Source organism: Aricia agestis, chromosome 17 (genome assembly GCF_905147365.1).
Source record: "Aricia agestis chromosome 17, ilAriAges1.1, whole genome shotgun sequence".
Classification (NCBI taxonomy): Eukaryota; Metazoa; Arthropoda; class Insecta; order Lepidoptera; family Lycaenidae; genus Aricia; species Aricia agestis.
In genome coordinates, this window is record NC_056422.1 from 7,246,830 (window position 1) to 7,268,975 (window position 22,146).

General features: G+C 36.6%; 1 protein-coding gene across 1 annotated transcript; it reads right to left on the minus strand.

Moving 5' to 3' along the window:
- Positions 1–203: 203 nt before the first annotated feature.
- Positions 204–20,368, minus strand: LOC121735666. The gene is made up of 27 exons (XM_042126568.1): positions 20,352–20,368; positions 19,263–19,436; positions 18,577–18,706; positions 18,086–18,207; positions 17,617–17,728; positions 17,144–17,295; positions 16,888–16,996; positions 15,913–15,999; positions 15,541–15,680; positions 15,185–15,315; positions 14,947–15,009; positions 14,665–14,863; positions 14,405–14,578; positions 14,003–14,086; positions 11,107–11,334; positions 8,053–8,182; positions 7,609–7,730; positions 7,212–7,317; positions 6,781–6,935; positions 6,537–6,648; positions 6,229–6,321; positions 5,825–5,964; positions 3,655–3,785; positions 2,412–2,471; positions 1,763–1,973; positions 926–1,099; positions 204–716 (listed from the first exon to the last, which is right to left on the minus strand). Exons 1-27 carry the CDS (start codon positions 20,366–20,368, stop codon positions 608–610), a joined length of 3,465 nt encoding a protein of 1,154 aa, XP_041982502.1. The 3' UTR covers positions 204–607.
- Positions 20,369–22,146: the final 1,778 nt, after the last annotated feature.

Below are 22,146 nucleotides of genomic sequence, written 5' to 3' on the forward strand. Positions count from 1 at the left end.
ACTCGACGACCTCCAAGAATACGAAGCATACAGGAGAGAACAAGCAAACAATTCGTCGATCGCCGTTGAAATGCAAGAAGACACCCCAAAGAACGTCGCCGGTGGAACCAAAGTGGATGAAGTCCATAACAGAATCGGATATGCACCAAAAAAGAAACCTAGCGGCCCCAGCACAGTTTAATTAAACAAAACACTCATTTTTTATAATTCCTTTTATTTAAGTAAATTACATTTAAGTTTCAAATTGACCTTTGTTATTGACCAATCATAGTTAAATGACATTGTTCATCATTTAAATAATTCAAAATACTTGCAATAAATAATGCAAAACAATGCTAGAAGCTCGGTCACTGAAAACATAGTTTGATTGCTGACCTTTTGCTACTTGTCTTGCTCTATGTAGTGACATAATATCACTAAGGACATTTAAATAACATATCACATTTTTAAACATTTGCTTCTGTGTGCAATAGCCATATTATTTACCGGATTTCTGTTTGCGGTGACCGAGCTTTATAGAGGTACAGCAGCGAATAAGTTAAAAAAGTATATTAAAGAGTTTGCTTAAAAGTTAATCAAAGCATAATAGTAATAGGACGTACATAATTTAATCAGTATACATTTGTTTAACTTTAACGGGCTCCGGACTAAGGACAGCGTTTTGCTTGAATCTCTTCGCTTTATGTTGACGTCGCTTCCATAACAGGCAGCAGATTCTGTGAATGAAAGATATAATATTTAATTTTAAAATAATATCAATGAATTAAAAGCAGTCCAGTTGTACGACAGCAAAATCGTCAAAGAGACAAGTAGATAATACTCATAACTCATGTCAAAATAACAGACACACAGCTATTAGGTACATAATATACATAGATTTTGGTAATTTCCTCTCCTCAATCTCTTTGGACCGCGCATGATTTACCTGAGTGTAAGGAAGTACAGTATTTCGGCTACGCTCAAGAAGGAGAAGCCCATGAAGAGTCCAAGTAGACCGCCGCAGTTGGCGAGGAAGTCCGTCTGGCCGTACAGCTCCGACCGCTTCGATGTTATGAACTGGGCTTCCTTGAAGAACACCATCACTCGCGCGTACAGCAGACTGAAAAAAAAAAGTTTTTAAATGTGGAACACCTGTCTGTCAAGAGACATATTTTTACAAAAATCAGAATTTTACCTTTGCCGCCTCAAACATTTTAGATATTATGTATAATCTAAGCGAAACATGCTATATGAACATAAACTCAAAAGTCTAAAGTCCAGTGTTTGTCAATCTGTGGGTCGCGACCCCTGGGAGGTCGCGAAACTTCTGTAGTGGGGCGCTAGAGATCGAGAAAACTATTTCACATATCCTTTTAGAACTGCAAATTGTAATAAAGCTATATTAATTGGAACGATGTTTCTTATCGCACGTTGCGAAAGGAGGCTAGATGAAACGACACTTTTTTAGTACCTGCGAAGTAGGAGCAGATGGCGTTGATAAGTATATTGAGTGCATATTGAGTGGTACTTAGGATTTCTGTACGTCAACTAGATGGCGTTTTTGAGATTAAACAGCAACGTCGACCGGACGTTTAAATAAATTGTATTGCAATTCCCCAAAAATGTCGTTAGTATTCCTGGGCGTCAATAGATGGCGTTTTTATATAACTTCGTTCCATCCGGGTGTCCCTTGACACCTCTCAAGTTTTATTATTATACATATTATAATTTTGATATAATTATGCGCATACAACTATGAATAGTCTGTCCTATATTTACTTACTCCTCATCCTCATCCTCAATAGGTAGATGATAAGCCCTAAATATGGCCTTCCAGTCGTAATCAGCCTGCGAGGTCTCCGCTTCGTACTCAATGGCGGTGCAGGACGGCAGGCACTTGCACTGGGCCGCCACCACCCTAGCCTCACTCAGGTTCACATCTTCTTCTGAGTGCTGATTCAAACCTGTCTTCACTTCCGCCGTTACTAGTTCCACTGAAAGAAGCAGAGGTATAGATATGCTTGGGGAAGGACGAAGGTAGACTATACATATAAATGGGAGGAATTTAGGTTAGTGTAAATCACAGTGTCTTTATGTTTTAAATATTAATTTTAAATCAGGTTTGGGTGTACCAAGTGTATGATACAATAATGTAAGTATTTCATACTTACAATTATTTAATACTTTCATGGTCAAAGTAAACCCATGTTTTTTTTCGGAAGCCCACATTGCCATTAACCCATCTTGATGGGTAAATGGCATATGCTCCATAAGCTCACCGGTGAGCGAGACACAATAGAATAACAATAGATTTCCAAGAATCCACGATCGAAGGATTAATGTCAATCCACATGAGGCTAGTGAATTCTTACGTCATGATGATGGCGATAATGATGATGTTGATGATTCAGTTTAGTAAACAAAGCACTTACTCGCGGCTTGTTTGATGCAGGCCACGCTGCCGGCGTTGCACACCGGTATATTTGGACCATCTGAACATAAAAACATAAATAGAATTTAGGTTACGAAGTTACGGAAACGTTGTGCAAAACTCAAAAGCGTAGAATGTAGATGTGTAAACTTTCTGGGACGTCTTAAGGTAAAACAGACCTAGCCGCACCGCACGCGTTGCTTTTCGTCAGTATTGCGTGATAACAAACATCGCATTAAATTGCTTTTATTCAGTTTCGGAAAGTTTTTTAAAGGTATGGCTAATGGGTGTAAATATTACGACATGTCCGACTTAGGATCGGTGCTTGGGCTGTCGTTTCATAGGTAAAGAACTTCGTAATTTGAAATAAAAAAGCAGCCAGTAAAGTCAGTATTAACCATAGCTGGGCACCGTTAATCAAATAGTTAACTTCGTTAATCGTTAATCCGTTAAAAAAAATGTTAGCTTCGTTAAACGTTAAAGCGTTACATTTCGGACAAATTAACGCAAGTTAACGTTATTCCGTTAATATTTATGTAATATGGCCTTGTTGTAATTATATAATATATATCATTGCGTTAGTGTACTTACAAAACCTGTTGGTTTAAGGTTTTGGAAGTTAACAGGTTAGGGACAAAACAAAATACTTCTATAATAATTATTGTATTCTACCTAACTAAATTATACTGCACTCTTCTTTATCAACATGCAAATGATTTATAATAATAATAAACAAATCACTCTCTCTATAAGCACCGACGCTGAGTAATGATAAAACGAAACAAATCTCTTCTCACTTGCATGCGCCTGAAAATGTATCTAGTATTGTTTTTGTTTCGCTGCTATCGTGCCGCGGCGCCGCGCTGCCCGCCCGCCCGGCACTTGTCGTTTCATACTAACTGTCTGAACCTGTTTTCGCGCCGCGCCGCGGTACCGTGCGGTAAATAGTAGGCATTGGATTAACGATTAACGGACTTCTGCATATTAACGGAAGTTAACGAGTCCGTTAATATTTTTAAAAGTTAACTTAAAAGTTAATCCGTTAATCAAAATGTTAACTTCGTTAATTAACGATTAACGGATTAACGAGTTAATGCCCAGCTATGGTATTAACTATACCTAGTTGCTTAGCTAGCAGCAGGTGTAGTAGGTATTACGATAAGCGTTTCAAACCAAGACGAAACCACTGTCTCTGCGCTGCGTTGCGCCTCAGTGTACCCTGACCCTTACTCCAAAACACTCACGGGGCATCCCAAATTGCACGCAGCCACATCTCACGAGGGTGAAATTAGTGAGGCACTCCATTTCACAATTAGCTTGCGTGTATACTTTGAAGTAGCGAAGATATCGCTCGCTGGGGAAATAGCACTGGCGCCTGCGAACAATCGATACTTGTCACTGATGTCACCTAGGGCCAAGAGTACCCTTCAAAAGCAGGTCAAAACGTTGCTCGTGTATTTTTAGGTTTTGCGTCGTTAGCTTTTAATTGAGGAATAAACATAGAAAAATGGTAGAGTCGTGCCTTTTTATACCATATTATAACCCAATTATTAGTACTTTTCGTGTTATTTTGCATCGAAGCTGATTACTGGATAGAGTCTTGCCTCCTTAATAAAAATATTCCACAGACCACACTGCAAATACGACAGAAAAGTCGGACTATATAAAAAGATTATAGACAAACCCCTTACTAATAAACGTAAGTATTCAAAGCTAATAACTATTCAAAGCTTATACAATGTTTATTAAATTCAAATTCAAATATTTATTAGTAAGGGGATTGACATTAAAATTGTTACATACTTAAATACCTAAGTTTAACGTTTGGATGCAAAGTTTGAATCTTTTTATTGGTATGGAGTAAGAGTAATCCACATCTCCACGTCACAAAGTCGTCAACGTGGAACGGTGCGGTAACGTGTCACGGTACGTTGACGTGATGTGTAAATTTACGTCAACTTAACGTAATAAAAATACACGTCTTTTTTCTTCTTTTTCTCCGTTTTTGACAATAGCAAAAGCAGAATACGTATTGTACGGTCCACATCTAGATCAGTAGTGAAGAATGTAGCAGTTTCACAAGGCATGCCGCATGGCGACGTACTATGATGCTTTATCGTGGTGTGCATTTTACGTTGACAATAGCAAAAGCAGAATACGTTTGTACGGTCCACATCTAGATCAGTAGTGAAGAATGTAGCAGTTTCACAAGGCATGGTGACGTACAATGTTGCTTTATCGTGGTGTGCATTTTACGTTACGTTAAGGGCCTGTCCACATCTCCATGCCACAACGTCGTCACGTGGAACGGTGCGGTAACGTGGCACGGTACGTTGACGTGACGTGCAAATTTACGTTAACGTAACGTAAAATGCACATCACGATATAGCAACATTGTACGTCGCCATGCCTTGTAATTTGTAAAACTGCTACATTCTTCATTACTTATCTATATATGGACCGCACAATACGTATTCTGCTTCTGCTATAATTGTTAAGAAGACTGAGGGAGAGAGATTTAAGAAAAATGACGTAAAATGTTACACCGTGACGTGCATTTCACGTTACGTTGACGTAAATTTACACGTCACGTCCGTGTCAACGTAACGGTGCGGTAACATGGCACGCAGGTTACCGCACCGTTCTACGTTGACGGTCGTGACGTGGAGATGTGGACAGGCCGTAAAACTGTAATTATCATTTTTTAAAGGTAAATTGTCCGATAGCACAAGACTTTACTTATTTTTTAGTAAATAAGGTATTCAAATAACAGACAGTAATATAAGATAAACTACTAGAGGATGCCCGCAACTCTGTTGCGCCAAAATTTGTTTATCGCGCCGGAACCGTAAATTTTTCCGGGATAAAAACTATCCTATGTCCTTTCCCAGGACTCAAGGTATCTCCATGCCTTTCAGCAAAATCGGATCAGCGGTTTAATTGTGAAGAGGTAACAGACAGACAGGCTCTTCCGGAAGGGGGAACAAGAGCTCCCCTAGTAGGGGCCGCAAAAAAAAAAAACAGACAGACACACTTTCGCATTTATAATATTAGTAAGTATGGAAGTATGGATTATTTTATGACAAAAACTTCCAACCACTTTGTGATACCATAAGAAAGTAGGTATGCCTAACAGCTAGGGCCTTCACGTAAGGCCCTTGGTGAAAATGGTCATAAATTCACTTACGTTTACACCAAATGCCAGGTAAGTAGGTACACTAAAAATTAGGTGCTTCCTAATTTTTAGTGTACCTACTTACCTTTGGTGAACTTTGTATTAACTCCGTGGTGAAAACAGTTATAAACTTAATTACGTTTTTACCAACTGCCAGGTAAGTACACTAAAGATTAGAAGACAGTCGGTGAAAACAGTCATAAACAGACTTATTTTTTCACCAACTGTCCGAACCTCACCTGGTAGGATCGTAGGGCTTGAGGCCGTCGGAGGTGGTCATCATCTTGGGCTTGACGGCAGCGATGACCTCCTGCGACAGCGGCGCGCGGAAATATTGTTGAGACACCCGCGGTAACTCTGCCGGGTTGTGGAGAAGGATCTGGACGGTAAAATTAAAAAATAACTATATTTTTTTTAACTAAGACTTAAAACAGATGACCTTAGCCATACAAAACGTGGCATTTATGACTGTCACCGTACACACTGGAGGGATAGCTCGAAAATATTATGTATACTTACTTACTTAATAATAGTTACCTACGAGTATGTATTTTCAGAGAATAAAGATATTGCTTCATAGACGGATTTTCGACCTATGGTTTTTGGTCCGGTTATGTTAAGCCACCAACAGATATAATTTTACCTTAAAACCTTGTACTGGACCTTTGCAGAGGTAATCCAGCTCCTCTTGTTTAGCTCGAAGCAAGAACGTGAGTCCTGCTTTCACTCCGTAACCCTGAAAGCAAACAACGTACCTAAAGATAAGAATATTTCTTAACCTTACGACTGATGTTAGGAAATTAAGCAATCACTTGCTGACATCAGTGTAACTCAAACTGTGCGTCGGAACCCCCCGGAAAATAGCTTTTTCTAATTCGGTTACCGTCATTCTCTTAATTTGTTTTTTTTTTTTTGTTTCTTTGGTGTTGTTTGTTTTTTATTATTACTTACGGAGCCCCGATACGGATATGCATCCAATGTGGTATTAGGAAAGTATCCAGTCTCTAGCGTCCACGAGTAGGTTTTATTGGCATTGTTCAAGTAGGGGTAATCCGTGTTTAAACTGAAAATCAAAATCCAAATTTAAAATTCAAATTCATTTGCAAAAATAAATATTATGGATGTACCTAATACATAACTTTTAGTCAGAACACAAATCAATATTTTCTATGAGACTACAATCACAGTGTCTTACTTTTCCACTCTAAACATGTCGTCGGCTCCCAAAGTGTTGAAGGTGTAGCAATGTCCTTCTTCCGTTAGGATCGGCAGGAACAACGCTTCGCACGTATTTTTTAACACATCTTTCCATTTACACGCAAGGAACACCTCACTCATATTGGGGGACAGCTGAAAAAAATCCTGCATTACTAGATGACGACAGCGTTGCGCCGAATTTTGTATTCCCGCGGTTACCGAACATTTTTGCAATGAAAACTATCCAATGTCCTTTCTCGTCTTAAAAATATCTCCATGGACCACACCCACCAAATTAAATCTAAATCAGTTCAGTTATTGGACAAGTCAAGACACACTCACATTTATAATAATAATAATGATTTTATCTATAGGTTTTAATACGACGAAGATTGCAGTTTTTGTAGGTTTTGACCTTAAAAAACTTACCCCTTTAAGAACTTCTATAGTTTCACGGCCGTCGGCGGTTTTTCTGCCGGTTCCCGGAGCAAGATGATCGTCGCACACAAGAGAAATATCTTCAAAGGTGTTACGCCTAATTCAAAATGCTTTATGAACTTCAATAATTTTAGAATTGCGGGAGCATAAGATTGCGAGAGCGGGGTGAGTCGAGGAAAAGAAATGCGACAAACCTATTTCTTGAGGGACTTTTTGCAACACTCTCTAATATTATGCACATTGTGGGACCATGGGGCATGTAGTTAAAACTTTTTTAAATTTTCTTTTATTCCTTACTATGTACCTCTTCCATTATTATTTCAACTAAAAATATTTAAAAATTTCAATTAAAACAGATTCAAAGTAAAATATTATCGTCTTGACTTACTCTTCCTCTGTCATGTTGGCGTAGGTCTCATTGTTGTAGTAGAGGTGATAGTAATCCGTGAAGTTGAATACTGTCTGCCGTGCCTTGGTCTCGAAGCATACCGTCACTGCTGGATACGGTATCTAGAGAACACAAATAATTTAATTTCCATTTGGAAAATTGCTTAAGTTCAAAGTACAACATTTCACGACTGAGCCTTTGTAAAAATTACTTGTTTGCCTGCGCCTTGACTATAACACCTAGAAAGTTGTACTTAATCTATATTTAAGTGAGTTCAGGAAGTTTGGTTCTTTTTGAAAACCGTTTTTGTAGCTTCTTCCGTACCAAAACTTAAATAAAAAAACGATAAAAGCTGTGAAAAAAGTGGCGAAGTGAAAAATACCTAATATGAGTTTGCCGTGATAAAGCAAAAAGGCATAAAAGGTTATGTAAAAAGAAGATTACCTGCCACACGGGTGTAGAGGTTTCAGCAAAGCTCACAATGACTGGACTCTCATTCCACTTTATCCATACCTTCCGAATCAAACCAGAGCAAAGAACTACGCAGCAGGTGAACATAAAGAGCCAGAAAATTCTAAAACAAAACAGACGATGGACGATGTATCTGCCTCCATTTATCTGCTCATAATTTATGAAAAAGGATAATTTTAAGAAAGAAGCCTCATTCAAAAAGAAATATAGTCTTCATTTTCAAAAAACCGCACGAAAAAAAATACGATACGTAAAGATTAAAGAGTAAACCAAATACTTTTATTTGGTTTACTCTTTACTTAAGGTAGTTACTTTGAACTATTAGTCTGAGCGATAAGTTGAGAATGGCGAAATATAGAGATAAACCGAGCACAACTGAAACAACTTTTTTTTGACAATATTACTTGGATTTCTAGTTTTTTGTTCAAGTTATAAAAAATGATTATATAGCATTATTATTTTTTTAACTTTTATGGCGTGACCTTGTTAAGTATGTTTATATCAAGGGCTCCACGAAGTGAAAAATTTTACGAAAATTATTTAAACATTTTCTTTAAAGTACAATGAGGACGGAAGTTCGAAAAAATTTCGTTAGTTAACATTTATCTAATTTGTTGAAAAATTAACTTTAAGTTAAATTTCCAACGGGAGCAAATTCTTTGAAGTGTTCGGAATATACCATAAGTTTTTGAAAATTTTTACATTAATATTTAATACCTTTAAAAAAATAATCAGTGTGACGTGCTCGGTTTTGAAGCCGCGCGCGCTACCTAGAAATGCCTCGCGGAGGCTTACTTTCAGAGAATTATAAATAATAGCAGAGTTTTACCTACCAATAAAACTCTTATTATGTCCGGAACCTTATTCAAGGCCTTTAACCAAAATTGAGATGGTAGTCTTCCGTTTCCTGCCGTAATATTGATCGTTGTAGTTCCTTTCCGGTCTTTTTGGCGCCAAGATGGCGCTACGATGGCGGTAAGATGGCGGTTTCCGATGTTCACCAGGGCAGGCGCGCGCGCTTTCTTCCTCATTGCAGTCTCAAATTTTTAACATCAGGCTGGCATGCAATTACGAAATTGTGTAAGAAAGCGACTATACGCATACCTTGTTCTAGTAGTAATTCTGCTGTCCAATTTGTCAGGGACGCGAAAACTTTGGGGGCAGTGGCCAGCCCAAATGGCAAACAGGTCATTTGTAAGAGTTGACCTCTGTACATTAACCTCAAACAACGATGGTGTAGAGACACCGGTGTGTGATAATAATAAGCCTGCGTTAGGTCTATCTTTACTAACCATTAGCCAATCGTTGGGCTGCAGAAATTCTGGTATTCGATGAGTAGCTATCAGTTGAAATTTGCTTATCTTTAGAAACTCGTTCAATCTTTTTTAAATTGAAAATAGGGCGCATAGTTACTTCGCTTTTTGGGTTTAAAACATTTTTGATAAAAAAACTCTTGAGTTTCGTGGGCATATTCTAAAATTCTGTGCTTATTCCTTAAGCAACGTTTGAATAACCTGGTCCATTTCTGGGGACGAAGTCCGTGAATTAACATGACTATAAGAGTCGAGGACGGTTTTCGTAAAAATTGAATTTTATAACCGGTTATTAATTTTTAAAAGGAAAGAAGGAGCACCCCACATTTTCCCTAACATGGTTAATAGCCTCCCCTCTCGAAACTCCTGTTGAAAATCAAAATTTTCTGTCACCTCTTCCTCTGCCTCTCGAGGTTAATTATTAACTATTTAAGAAAAAGAATATTATAGTTATTAGCAAAGAAACAAAATTTCTTATAATTTTAATAACTTTAACGAACGCTAACAGCGTTATACGTCTTTACGGCACAAAACTCAAGACGCCAATGAGGAAGAAAGTGCGCGCGCCTGCCCTGGTGAACACCGGAAACCGCCATCTTACCGCCATCGTAGCGCCATCTTGGCGCCAAAAAGACCGGAAAGGAACTACAACGATCAATATTACGGCAGGAAACGGAAGACTATCATCTCAATTTTGTTTAAGAGTTGTCCACACCGCCCTTTTTTCCATACAAACGTTGTCCCCTGTTTCCTCCCTGGATAATGCTCGTGAAGTTATAATTTTTTTCCTGAATATCTACGGCCACTAATACAATGTCCCTATGTTTTCTTTTTTTTTCATCATTTAATTATTAAATAAGATACGAACGTTCCAAAACCCACAAAAATGGCCAGATTTTCCGCTGTGCTTAAACGTCCAGAAAACAGATTTGGCTAGATTATACAAAAAAAAGCAAAACATAGGAACACAGCTCGAGCCTTTCTTTAATCCTTAGTGAAAAAAGTACTTAAAAATCGGTTAAGTTTTGGAATAGGAATTAGGGGACAACGAATCGTTGATTTTCTGGATTTTCTGCAGTTGTCTCTATCGCGTTCTGCGGTATAGGCTTGAGGTAAGGGAGACAGCTATAGATATTACACGTACTTTTTATTTATTTCTCTAGCCCCTGTATAACGGTGATAGGACATAATAGAGATAGAATTCCGGGAGTCGGGAATTTTAGTTATATAAATTTCCTCCCCTTTAAAAATCTTTTTTTTTTAATTTCTTAAATGTTAGTAGTTTCGGAGTTTTTAACAAAAAACGTAAAACCTTTTTTTTGAAACCTAATTTACTTATAACTTTTGCAATTTTTTGTATGCTAATACACGCTTCCGATACAGTTTTGTAGACGTCTTCCCGAATCTAATGAGCTATCGCACGTATTTTTATGACCCTTATACGAGCTCTCTATATTTCGCCATTCTCAACTTATCGCTCAGACTATATTACAATAAAACCACCAAATTAAAATATTTACGGCTTACGCATTACCCGGACTCAGTTAACAGTTTGTCAAGTGGTTTTTCAAACATACACAAATTGGATTAGATTTTACGTTACCTAAATGTATTTATTGATAAGGGGCTAAAAGTTTATGCTTACATATTTTTTATGTAAGTATGTTTCCTGCTTGTTTATATGATAAATTTTTATAAAAATAAAAAATCTTACTTTTCAACTGGAGTACGATCCTTCTCTCCGATATATTTGAGACCGTGCAAATTAGAATTAGTCGTAAAGTCCACTAAGTAGTCTTTAAAAAGACTGCTTTTAGTTCTTTTTACTTTCACACGACCTGATGATGTATCGTTCGTTTTATCATAATCCTTGTCATAATTTCCAAAGCTGCTAGCCCTAAAAATGTCAGTAATATAGCATATTTGTAGATATATTGTATACCTTAGAAGAAAAACACATTTATATATTTATTTATTACCTGGAATGTCTCTTCATATTTGGCTAGTGCTCTCGACTGAGGCGAATGAAATAATATTTTAGGCTTGGTTTTGTTGGCAATGAAATGTCTGCTCCTTTGGGACTTACAACTTTCTATTATGAAATTAAAATTCCAACGAAAAAAATTCATTTCTATTTGGTAAATGAAAATGATGATATAAAACAATGTAGTATCTAATGAAAAAAGGCATATAGACTTAATGACGACTAATTTAAAGCCAGTTGAAGGTAATTAATTGTTTATGATATCATGTTCATTTAGGTGTGCCAATTACTTAAGTTATAGGTGTTTACACTTTACAGTCTGGTCGAGTAATTATATAAAAAAAGCAATAACATTCTTTTTGTCACTTGGTTAAAAGTTTAATACCTACTTTTAACCGTCTTCCAAAAAACCAAAAAAAGGAAGAGGAGATTTGATATAATATTTCACAATATATCAATCTTTCAAATCTTTATTTTTTTACCTAAATAGTACTGTCTACATCTGGCGACCCCCAGGGGGTCGCGACTCACAGGTTGAAAAGCATTGCTTTGTGTCAAATGAATTTTCGAACGTAATAATTTCAAGTGTCGTAAAGGACAAAACAGAGGTTTTCAGGCCAAAAACGAAATAAAAATGTGTATCATATTATTATAATATCTTTGTCATACAAAGTGTTATAATATTTATGTTGCCAAAATTAATCTTATTCTTACCTAATTAAAAAATTGTGATATTTTTTTACATCATTAAGTAAGTACTAGTATTACATCATTAAGTACTAGTATAATAATTTTAGTGTTTTGTGAATATATTAAGTGCCTACGTAACGCCATTATATAGAGCGAAAACATTGTGCATATTATAGTTGATAAAAATAAATAATATTAGATAGGTATGCAAATTGCAATATTTACTTAAAAATATTTACTTAAGTAAGTCAAAAAATTATTACTTACCTACATAAATCTCAAACAAGCTTATGAGTTGCGACTCTGTGTGTACTCTAAACACACTAGGCCGAAGTTACGCGGCGTAAATTGCGCATGATTACGCCCGCAATGTATTTTAAAGTACCGATGACACACTATTCCGTCGCGTTTCGTCCGTATTTGGTATGCGTTGAGTGTTGACGTAATTATGCGGAATTTACGCCACGTAACTTCAGCCTAGTGTGTTTAGACACTTAGACCTAAAGTGTGGCCACACTGCCCGTTTTCGTTGCGTTGCGTCGTCACAACGAATGTGGTCATTAAATGCTACGCCTTCGTTGCTTTGACGCTGCTACAACGCAATACATAATAAAACTCATCTGGTACTTGCTATGGTTACGGTGATAATTAGGTACTGAAATTATTATCAGTTCATTATGGGAACAAATATAATAACCACCAAAAAATGCACTGATACCCTAAACTTACCAAAAAAAGATAATTAACACCAAAAAAATAAAGTCTAAAATAGCAACACTATCAGCTATTTTAGTCATAACAACACTTCAAATTGTAATCGAACACCAAATATAGTAAATGATCACCAAATAAAGTAAATGAGCAGCAAATATAGTAAATGACCGCCAAATATAGTAAATGATCTCCAAAAATAGTAAAACAATCACCAAATCTTTGTGAGAAAATCCATGCGATATTTCTGTCCAAATAAATCACTACGATTGACAAAACATGTAAGCATATTATTAACAAAATAGTCGGCCAAGTGTGAGTCGGACATGGAGGGTTCCGTACCGTTATAGAGAACAAAATTAGACCTGAAATTGTGGACCTGAAATCAAGGCCTTTGCGAAAATATCAACGTGCCTACTGGTTGCCATTATTGATATCGAGCAAAAAAGGCCAAAAAAATAACGTTTGTTGTAAGGGAGCCTCTTTTATTTTGTTTTAGTACTTGTTGTTAAAGCGGCAACAGATTTACACAATCTGTGAAATTTTTAGAAGTCTAGCTGGAGCGGTTCTGGAGATACAGCCTAGGCCCTAGAGACAGACGGACAGACGGACAGACGGACAGGTATCGAAGTCTCAGTAATAGAGTCCCGTTTTTACGGTTTCGTACCCAAAGGGTACAAACGAGACTCTTTTACTAGGACTTCATGTCTGTCTGTTCGTCTATCTGTATTCTTCTCTTTAATAGGATATTTGCTAAATAAAAATATATTTGGTTATAATTTTACATTAAATTCTGACGTCTAATGTTGGTGATCGTTTACTACTTTTGGTTTAAGTAACAATGATTTATTTAAAGTCATTTTGCATAAATACATTAGCGAGATAATAAATCTTTGGTGATCATTTTACATTAAAATGCGAGTACAATGTTGGTGATCATTTACTAATTTTGGTGATCATTTTACTTTAAAATGCTAGTATAATGTTGGTGATCATTTACTATTTTTGGTTTTAAGATGTTACATTTTTGGTTATCATTTTACATTAAAATGGTGTTATGTATTTTGGTGATCATTTACTATTTTTGTCTGTGAAACGTTACTATTTCTGGTGATCAGTTAATTATAAGCCGTTCATTATCAGTGATAATTAACTAGCTATAATAGAGACAACTTCACTTACTAAGCTACTTAGAAATAAAATAGTGTTTTGAGCTTAGAGAATTTTATCGTTAAAATTATAAACCTTTACGATGGGAGATTTCATTGACTGTTTATCACGATGATTCTTCCACAGCAAACACCAGATTCTACAACAATAAAATATGACGAACATCAGTATTAAAAACTACCCTGTATATTTATATTACAAATTTTGTAGTTTACTGTACAAAAAATGTAGGTACAAGCAGTGGCGACCTTGCCGATTGTGAGGCCCCGGGTGGCAGTTTTTACGAGACCCCTGTCAGCAGTCTTTCCGCCGCCGCCAACACCGGGACCTCACCGCCAAAAGTTCAAATAAAATGCTACTATATGAGCTGTTGTTTGACGCCTGATCTTTCAGGGCTCCAGATTTGATTCAGGCTCTTAGCAAGGATAAAAAAATGTAATTTACGACTCTTTCATACCTCAATGTAGAGAAGTATAGAATTTCCACAGCACTGAGCAGCGAGAATCCCAGGAAAAGTCCAAGAAGTCCCCCGCAGTTGGCTATGAAGTCCGATCGACCATACAGTTCTGATCGCTTCGACGTTATAAACTGTCCCTCTTTAAAGAAAATCTTTAAATTCAGCATTTTGAAACTGAAAAAAGTAAAAAAAAATGTTTTAGTAATTTATTTCCACATACAATATTTAATGTAAATAATAAATTTGCATGAATACAATACTTGTTAGGAACAGTCATGTTCATGTAATTATCCTCCAAGATTTTAACAATTTTTTTGATATCAAAATCGGACTGACTGGTTTCTGCCTCATATTTTAAAGAAGTGCAAGCTGGCAGACATTGGCATTTTCCAATTTGTCGACGATCTTCAAAATGGTCTTCTTCCCAGCTTGTAAATGAATCAAAATCGATAATTTCAGCTAAAAATATGTTGACAACATTACTATTGGCTGGCTGCTCAATAAGAGCTGTCATGGTCATACAAAAACTGGAAAAAACTTACATTGTGCCTTCTCCATACAATCAATATCTGATTTTCGACTGCAAACCGGTATTTCAGGTCCATCTACATAAAATCAAAGTAAATTCAGAAACCGTGAAAATATATTATTATGTATTTTAGTTTAAGCCCATTTTCAACTTTGGAAACTGGGCACTAAATTACACTAAGATATATGTTCTCTTTTTTTAATAATATTAATTTTAATATTATCTTATAATCCTGCTTTTGTAATACTCACGAGGCATACTGAAGTGGACGCAACCGCACTTGGTGTAGGTAAAGTTGGTGAGACACTCCAGCTCACAGTTCCCCTGGTTGTAGACCCTGAAGTATCGGAGATATCGCTCGTCGGAGAAATAGCATTGCCGCCTGTAACACAACACAGCTCTTCTCTCGAAAATAAAGCACAGAGGTGATTTGTTGTCCACGTGCAAGTTCAGTATGTCTTAATTGTCAATATCAATGTCCTATGTTTATAAAACTTGAAAATAATGTTTTTGTAATTACAACGTGGCAGTCAAACCCACGTTCGGATTTAAACCTTTGGTTAAGATCTCGGAGGCATGACTGATATTCTAGTTCAGATATACCAACCTGACTGGAACATAAGGTCTTAGACCCTTCGATGTGGTCATCATGTTGGGCTTGACTGCAAACACTACCTCCTGTCCCAGTGGCAGGTTGTAGTATTGCTGCGACAGTCGAGGGTACTCGTCTGGACTGTGGAGCAAGATCTACAAAACGAGAGAGTCATACAATCCTACAAGGATAATGTGGATAATATAAATATGTACTTAATGTAAGGGATGTAATTACAAAGATGTAAAGTGTCACTCAAAACAGCTGTTTTCCTGTAAATGTTATCCTACTTGGATATTTCACAATTTAATCATTTCGTTTGTGGTCAAATCGCTATGTTGTAATTTTGAGCGATTAGCGATATCTATTTATATTTGAGTGACTTACCCTTACTCCGGGACCTTTGCAATAATAATCTAGGTCTTCCTCTGCAACCTTCACACTGAGCTCCAATCCAGCTTTAGCTCCAAATGCCTGAACGAAAAACACAGGAAGAAAAAACATTTTTCAATGTGTTAAGAGGATACACCAGGGGCTAGAGAAATGAAAAAAAGTACGTGTAATATCTATAGCTGTCTCCCTTACCTCAAGCCTATACCACAGAAAGCGATAGAGACAACTGCAGAAAATCAACGATTCGTTGTCAGGGGACAACGAATCGTTGATTCCTTCAGATGAAAAATCAGGGGATTCCTTCTCCAAAACTTAACCGATTTAAGTACTTTTTTCACTAAATATTAAAGAAAGGCTTGAGCTGTGTTCCTATGTTTTGCTTTTTTTGTATAATCTAGCCAAATCTGTTTTCTGGACGATTAAACACAGCGGAAAATCTGGCCATTTTTTTGGGGTGTTTGAACGTCCATATCTTATTTAATAATTAAATTATGAAAAAAAAAAGAAAACATAGGGACATTGTATTACGGGCCGTAGATATTCAGGAAAAAAATTATAACTTTACTAGCATTATCCAGGGAGGAAACAGGAAACGTTTGTATGGAAAAAAAGGGCGGTGTGGACTCCTCTTAACTAACGTCTTACTTGTGTTGTTTATTACGTGTTATAGAGGGCTTAGCGGGAAATCATATTGCTCTATTGCATTGCGGAGTGTCGCCGCAAAGTCAATGTGTTTGATGATTCATGTTGCGTTTCTCAAACATTCTCCGACGCGATGTTTGGAGTTTGGACGGATCAACGGACAATAGGCTAAATGACGCGTAGCGCTATCACCGTCTTGACGTGATTGTTTTGTCGCGCGTCGTTACGGAAGATCCGCGAGATACTTAACCCCTATTCTACGTAACACTTAGATAATAATGGCGGATTTTGTAAACCTTGGGGTTAACCATTGAACAAACTGCTTACAGGGCTAAACCGAGGATTGGTGCTACCTGATGCGTTGAAGCGATACCAATTTTCCAGACTCCAATTACTTTTGTTAACAAACTCCATGTAATCGTAGTCAGTGCTTAAACTGAAATCAAATAAAACTATTGCAATAACACGATTTTTCGTACTTTTTCTGCGAAAAGTATATTATGTTTTAAATTTTAATAACGTTTCCGATGAACCTTATTAATAGCGTTATAAGTTAAATACTTAATTTGTATGATTTACTAACTTTTCGACACGGAGCATATCATCAGGTCCTAATGTATTGAAAGTATAACAATTGCCCTCATCTGTCAGAATTTGTGTGAACATATCTGGGCAATTCAGAATCGTATTCTTCCAACCGCACTCGTCTAAAACATAATTTTCCTTGGGCAGCATCTGTAAGACAATACTTGAATTATTTTTCGGATAAACTTAAGATGCAAAAGTCAGTTGAATTTCATAGACTTGTTAAAAGACATGGCAAGTCGAGGCAAAAAGTGTGGTAAAATTAATGGCCCCAATTTGAGGTTTCTACGAACGGTGATTTTATTACTATATAATTTTAAGCTTCTTCAAAAGCGATAAAATACATAATTTGTCCCTCAAAGGCCGGCAACTCAAGCTCTTCTAATGTTGCGAGTGTCCATGGGCGACGATAGTTGCTTTCCATCAGGTGACCCGTTTGCTCGTTTGACTCCTTTTTTTATAAAAAAATACCTCTTTTAAAAACTGAATGTCTTCGGTCAGATTGTGAAACAGTAGATCATCGGCTCCGATAAAACCGTCCTTCAGTCCGCATATTGAACTCATCATGTCGTACTTGATTTTCCTAAAAATACAAAACATTAAAGGATGAAAGTATATAATAATACTTCTTAACGCGAGCGAAGCCGCGGACAAAAGCTCGTTTTTTATAAAACGGTTGAAATTATTTTTGAACTTGTAAGAAGCTAATGCAGTTAAGCTAATGTCAAAGTTAGTTTGCCCCTATGTATGTGGGACTCCCCACAGCGGTGGAGGCCGCTTACCCAATAAAACTTCAACGGGTGTTCCTACTTTCCGCTTTAGGCAGAGCCAAAGCATACGCGGGATACACAACCGTGACCCTGCCAGGAAATCAGTCTGTCCTGCGACCAGACTATGAAAATATTAGAACTACCAGTACGAGTATTAACGTGATACTCACTGATTTTCGGTAAATTGATCAATCGTTCCTTTCTTTAACATGGAACTTAAAATACTGGTATAGTTAAATGTCCTCCGAAATGCTTTTGTCTCAAAGCATAACGTAACTGCAGGAAAGGGGATCTGCAATGTAAAAAATTGTTAATAATTACAAAATCCTAAATTCACATAGGGCCAGCGCCCAGGCCACAACATTACGTTGCCGCGCGACGTCGCATCGCAATGAAATACTTCGCTTTTCAAAGGTTGTTCTTGCGCTACGACGTCAAAACGCAGTGTTGTGGCCCTACCTGGCCCATAGATGTGGATTATAATAAACCATTTCCGTGGGATATACATAATATTATTATTACTGTTCACGGGAACGGAGTCGCTGTTAACATGAAATAGAGTTATTTAAAATGCATGCATTTTCTTCTATCAAAAAAGTTGCTAGTACGTATAACGTACCTAGCCTGTCCTCAGTTTTAAAATCTTACTTTACAAACTTACTTTACAAACAGGAGTCGACTGTTCAGCAAATGAAACTATGACGGGTCTTTCTTCCCACTTTATGTAAATATTCCTTATAAGAGTTGAACATAAGATCAAACTGAATACAAAAACGAGGATCCAGAACAACCTGCAATGGAAAATTATGATATGAGTGGGTACTCGAATTCCAATGTTGTCGAAACTATAGTACAGGCTACTAAAAGTAGTAAATAGTAGACATTTTTGACGTGGGAGTGCCATGCTTCGGCAGGAATGGGCCGGCTCGACCGGAGAAATACCACGTCAACGCACCTGTAGCTCTTCTGATGCTGAGCGTGTCCATGGGCGACGGAAGTTGCTTTCCATCAGGTGACCCGTTTGCCCGTTTGCCCCCCTATTTCATTAAAAAAAAATAGTAGTAGTAGTAGGGAAACTATGTTCCTTTAAAGCAATTAGAGATCAAGAGGTAAAAGAGAATGTCGATTTGTGGTACCAATCGTTTACCACTAAGTAATTCATCTGCTTTTTTGCGGTCCAGTTCATAAAAAAGATAACCTGTAATAATAATATGTAAAGGTATTTAATAACAAAACTAGGAACCAAACAATAAACATTTAAGAATAAAGAAAAATTGTTTGGTTTAGAAAAAATACATTATATAGGTACGTATAATATACTGCAGTACTAAATTGTACTGTTCTTACTTCTCAATCGTAGTTCTTTTCTTCTCTCCGATATATTTCAAGCCGTGTAAAGAAGAGTTTGCAGAATAGTCCGTAACATGCTCCAGTATGAGAGTGCGAAAACTTTTTCTCTGTTTTAGTCTTTTTTTGTCTCTGCTACATACTTCTTCGTCAGAGTTTTGCGCGTTGCGTGCCCTTAAGTCAGATAAAAAAAGTTTTAAAACTGCGCAATCCGCATTTTCTTTATTTGGGTTATACAAAAATTAATAGCTTATAGGTAAGCCAAGAGCTTACAAAAGCTTTATACTATAAAGCTTTCTGCTTTTGTAAGCTCTTGGTGATTCACTCTGAAATTAAACATTGCAGAAGTTATTTTAACCGTTATAAGTAGGTATATCAATTTTCTTGACACGGTATTGAATATATTTTTTAAATCATTAAAAGGGAGTATGGTCATGAACTCATGACTCATGGCAGAAGCTTAGCTTCAGTTTGACATTACGGTGTGTTCAGACGTGCCCGCTTTCTGCTGCAGCAGCTGTAGCGTTTGGGAAAACGTGCGCAAAACACGCGCACGTCTGAACGCACCCTTAACGCCCAGTCCACACGGCCCGTACGCGTTGCGTCAGCGTTGCGTCGACGCAGCGTTGCCGTTTGACGCATAGCTGGCCAGACGGGCGCTGCGTCATCGCAGCGTTATTACGAAGCAGTCTTAACGTCAACACCCCCTCCCGCTTCGTCTCGGGGGCTGCTGTCCGTCATGTACGTGCGTTAGTCGTTACGACGACACAGCGCGTCGTGTGTACCTTGGTTATATTTTGTATGTAAAACAACGCAACAGCAGCGCTGCGTCGACGCAACGGGTCGTGTGGACTGGCTCTTAGTCTTAGGTAATTTATTTTCCAAAAGAAAATGTACAGGTTTCCTAATGAAAATTATATTGTTTTTGAAGTTAAAAAGCTTTAAAGTTATAATCAAGATGTAGTATTAAAATGCTAGTATCACAAAGTGTCAAGTAAGTGAATGGTGTGTAAATCATAAAGTTAATATACCTATGGTGTAAATAGTACACTACTAATATATATTCTGAGATAGTACTAAGTTAAATACCTTGATTTCGGAGTCATATTTCTCTCAGTAGTCTAAATCTAAAGTCTAGACACAAGTACACTCAAAGTATGCTAGGTAAACACTGTCATATTCTGTTATAATTAATGATAATAACATGTTAGTCACATTATATAATAAACACCCTCATATTATCCCTGACATCATTTTTGATGGAAACCACCATGTTAATTATAAAATTGCAGTTTAACCTACCTATATATAACCTACCTACGTGGAATTGAGCATGGTGATCGTTTGCAGACATAGAAGAGTTTATTAATTAAAATATTATTTTCTTTATGCTTTTGCTAACCCGTATATGACAAAGACAATAATGGATTAAGTACCCTAAGTGTAACTTTTTTATTATTTGACCCAAAAAATCCTAGGATTAAGGCAGTCAGTGTCACCCTACATGTGGCTCGCGACCCCCTGGTGGTCGCGAAGCTTCTGTCGCCACTCGCCAGAGGTGGAGAAAACCGATGTCTGGAAAAAAACAATAAGATCGAAAATACGAGTAGTAGGAGAAAATCTAAAATGTTGATAGCAAAAATTTTAAGATGCTTGTATTTTCTTTTCAAAATTGAGAAATTTGTTGTAGATAAACAAAATTTTGAAAGTGGTCTTTGAAACAAAAGAGGTTGGGAACTACTGGAATAGATAAACTTTTGTCAAAAAGCCAAACCGGGCATTACAGCAGCCCTATGGAGCCTTGTTTGCTAAAGATTAGATAAGTTACGATAAAGAGAATAAAGTAACTTTTTACTTTACTAATGATTGCGTTAGATGTTCCCATTTTTTAAAAATACAATTTAAAATTGTAGCATTAAGTATTATATTAATTATTCTTATTTAATTAATTACATATTATTATAATATATTATTCCGTAATTAGTAAAATTTAATACCTAATGTACTACTGGGAATTTTATTTTCGTCACATGAATTGCTTATTTGTAAATTTAATTTTACTACGTAATTTGTGTGCACAACTTGGCGTGTATGTAATGTGCGTCTTGGGAGAAAGAATTAGCCATTTTCATGTTAATTAATTAAAATTGGGTCAGGGAATACCTCGCCCAATACATTAGTAAGTTAATATCGTGATGTTTTGATAGAACATAATCATATTATATGTACTTAATGATATCACCAAAGTTAATTATAGGTGTCTAATTTTATTAAGCTACGTTGGTACTGTAAAGTTGCGGAAGAAATTTTATAAAAGCTTAAAGCTCATGAGTCACTCATGAAGCAAAAGGGTGAAGTCGGGACTTTTCGTTCGGTAGAATATAAAATAATAAATCTAATCAAGTAAATGTATTATTCCAATTATTAATTCATTAAATAGTAATACCATACTCTGTAGTATTTTGATAAAATATGAAATAATATTATATTTCTATGCTACGAATTTAATAAAAACTAAGAAAGATTAACCGCGTCAAAAATATGTTACGCGAGCGGCGAGTCCATAGTCCATACCGAAATGGGCATACTTTATGCATGTATTCGATACACAATTTTGAGTATAAATTTATAAAAGTGACAATTATTATTGTCACCGGCTTTATTTCGTAAAGTGTTTCGTATATATGTCATGTTTTAGTGTGCGAGAAGTTTCCTTAGTTTTTATTATTCATAGATTCTATGCTTTATGTTAAGATTAGTTGACAAATCACAACAAAGTAAGCCTGTAATACGGCTATACCTCTGTAGGCTGACGAATGATGATGATAAGGTATTGCCCAAAGTCAATGTGTTTATTCGCGTCGATCTGTCCGTCCCTCCCCCG

Excerpts from the sequence above, each read along its gene's own strand:
- LOC121735666 (XM_042126568.1), bottom strand. Across the intron at positions 17,729-18,085 it reads GATCAATTTACCGAAAATCA|GAAAATCAAGTACGACATGA; the intron begins GTGAGTATCACG and ends TTGTATTTTTAG. Across the intron at positions 6,936-7,211 it reads CTATAGAAGTTCTTAAAGGG|CTGTCCCCCAATATGAGTGA; the intron begins GTAAGTTTTTTA and ends GATTTTTTTCAG.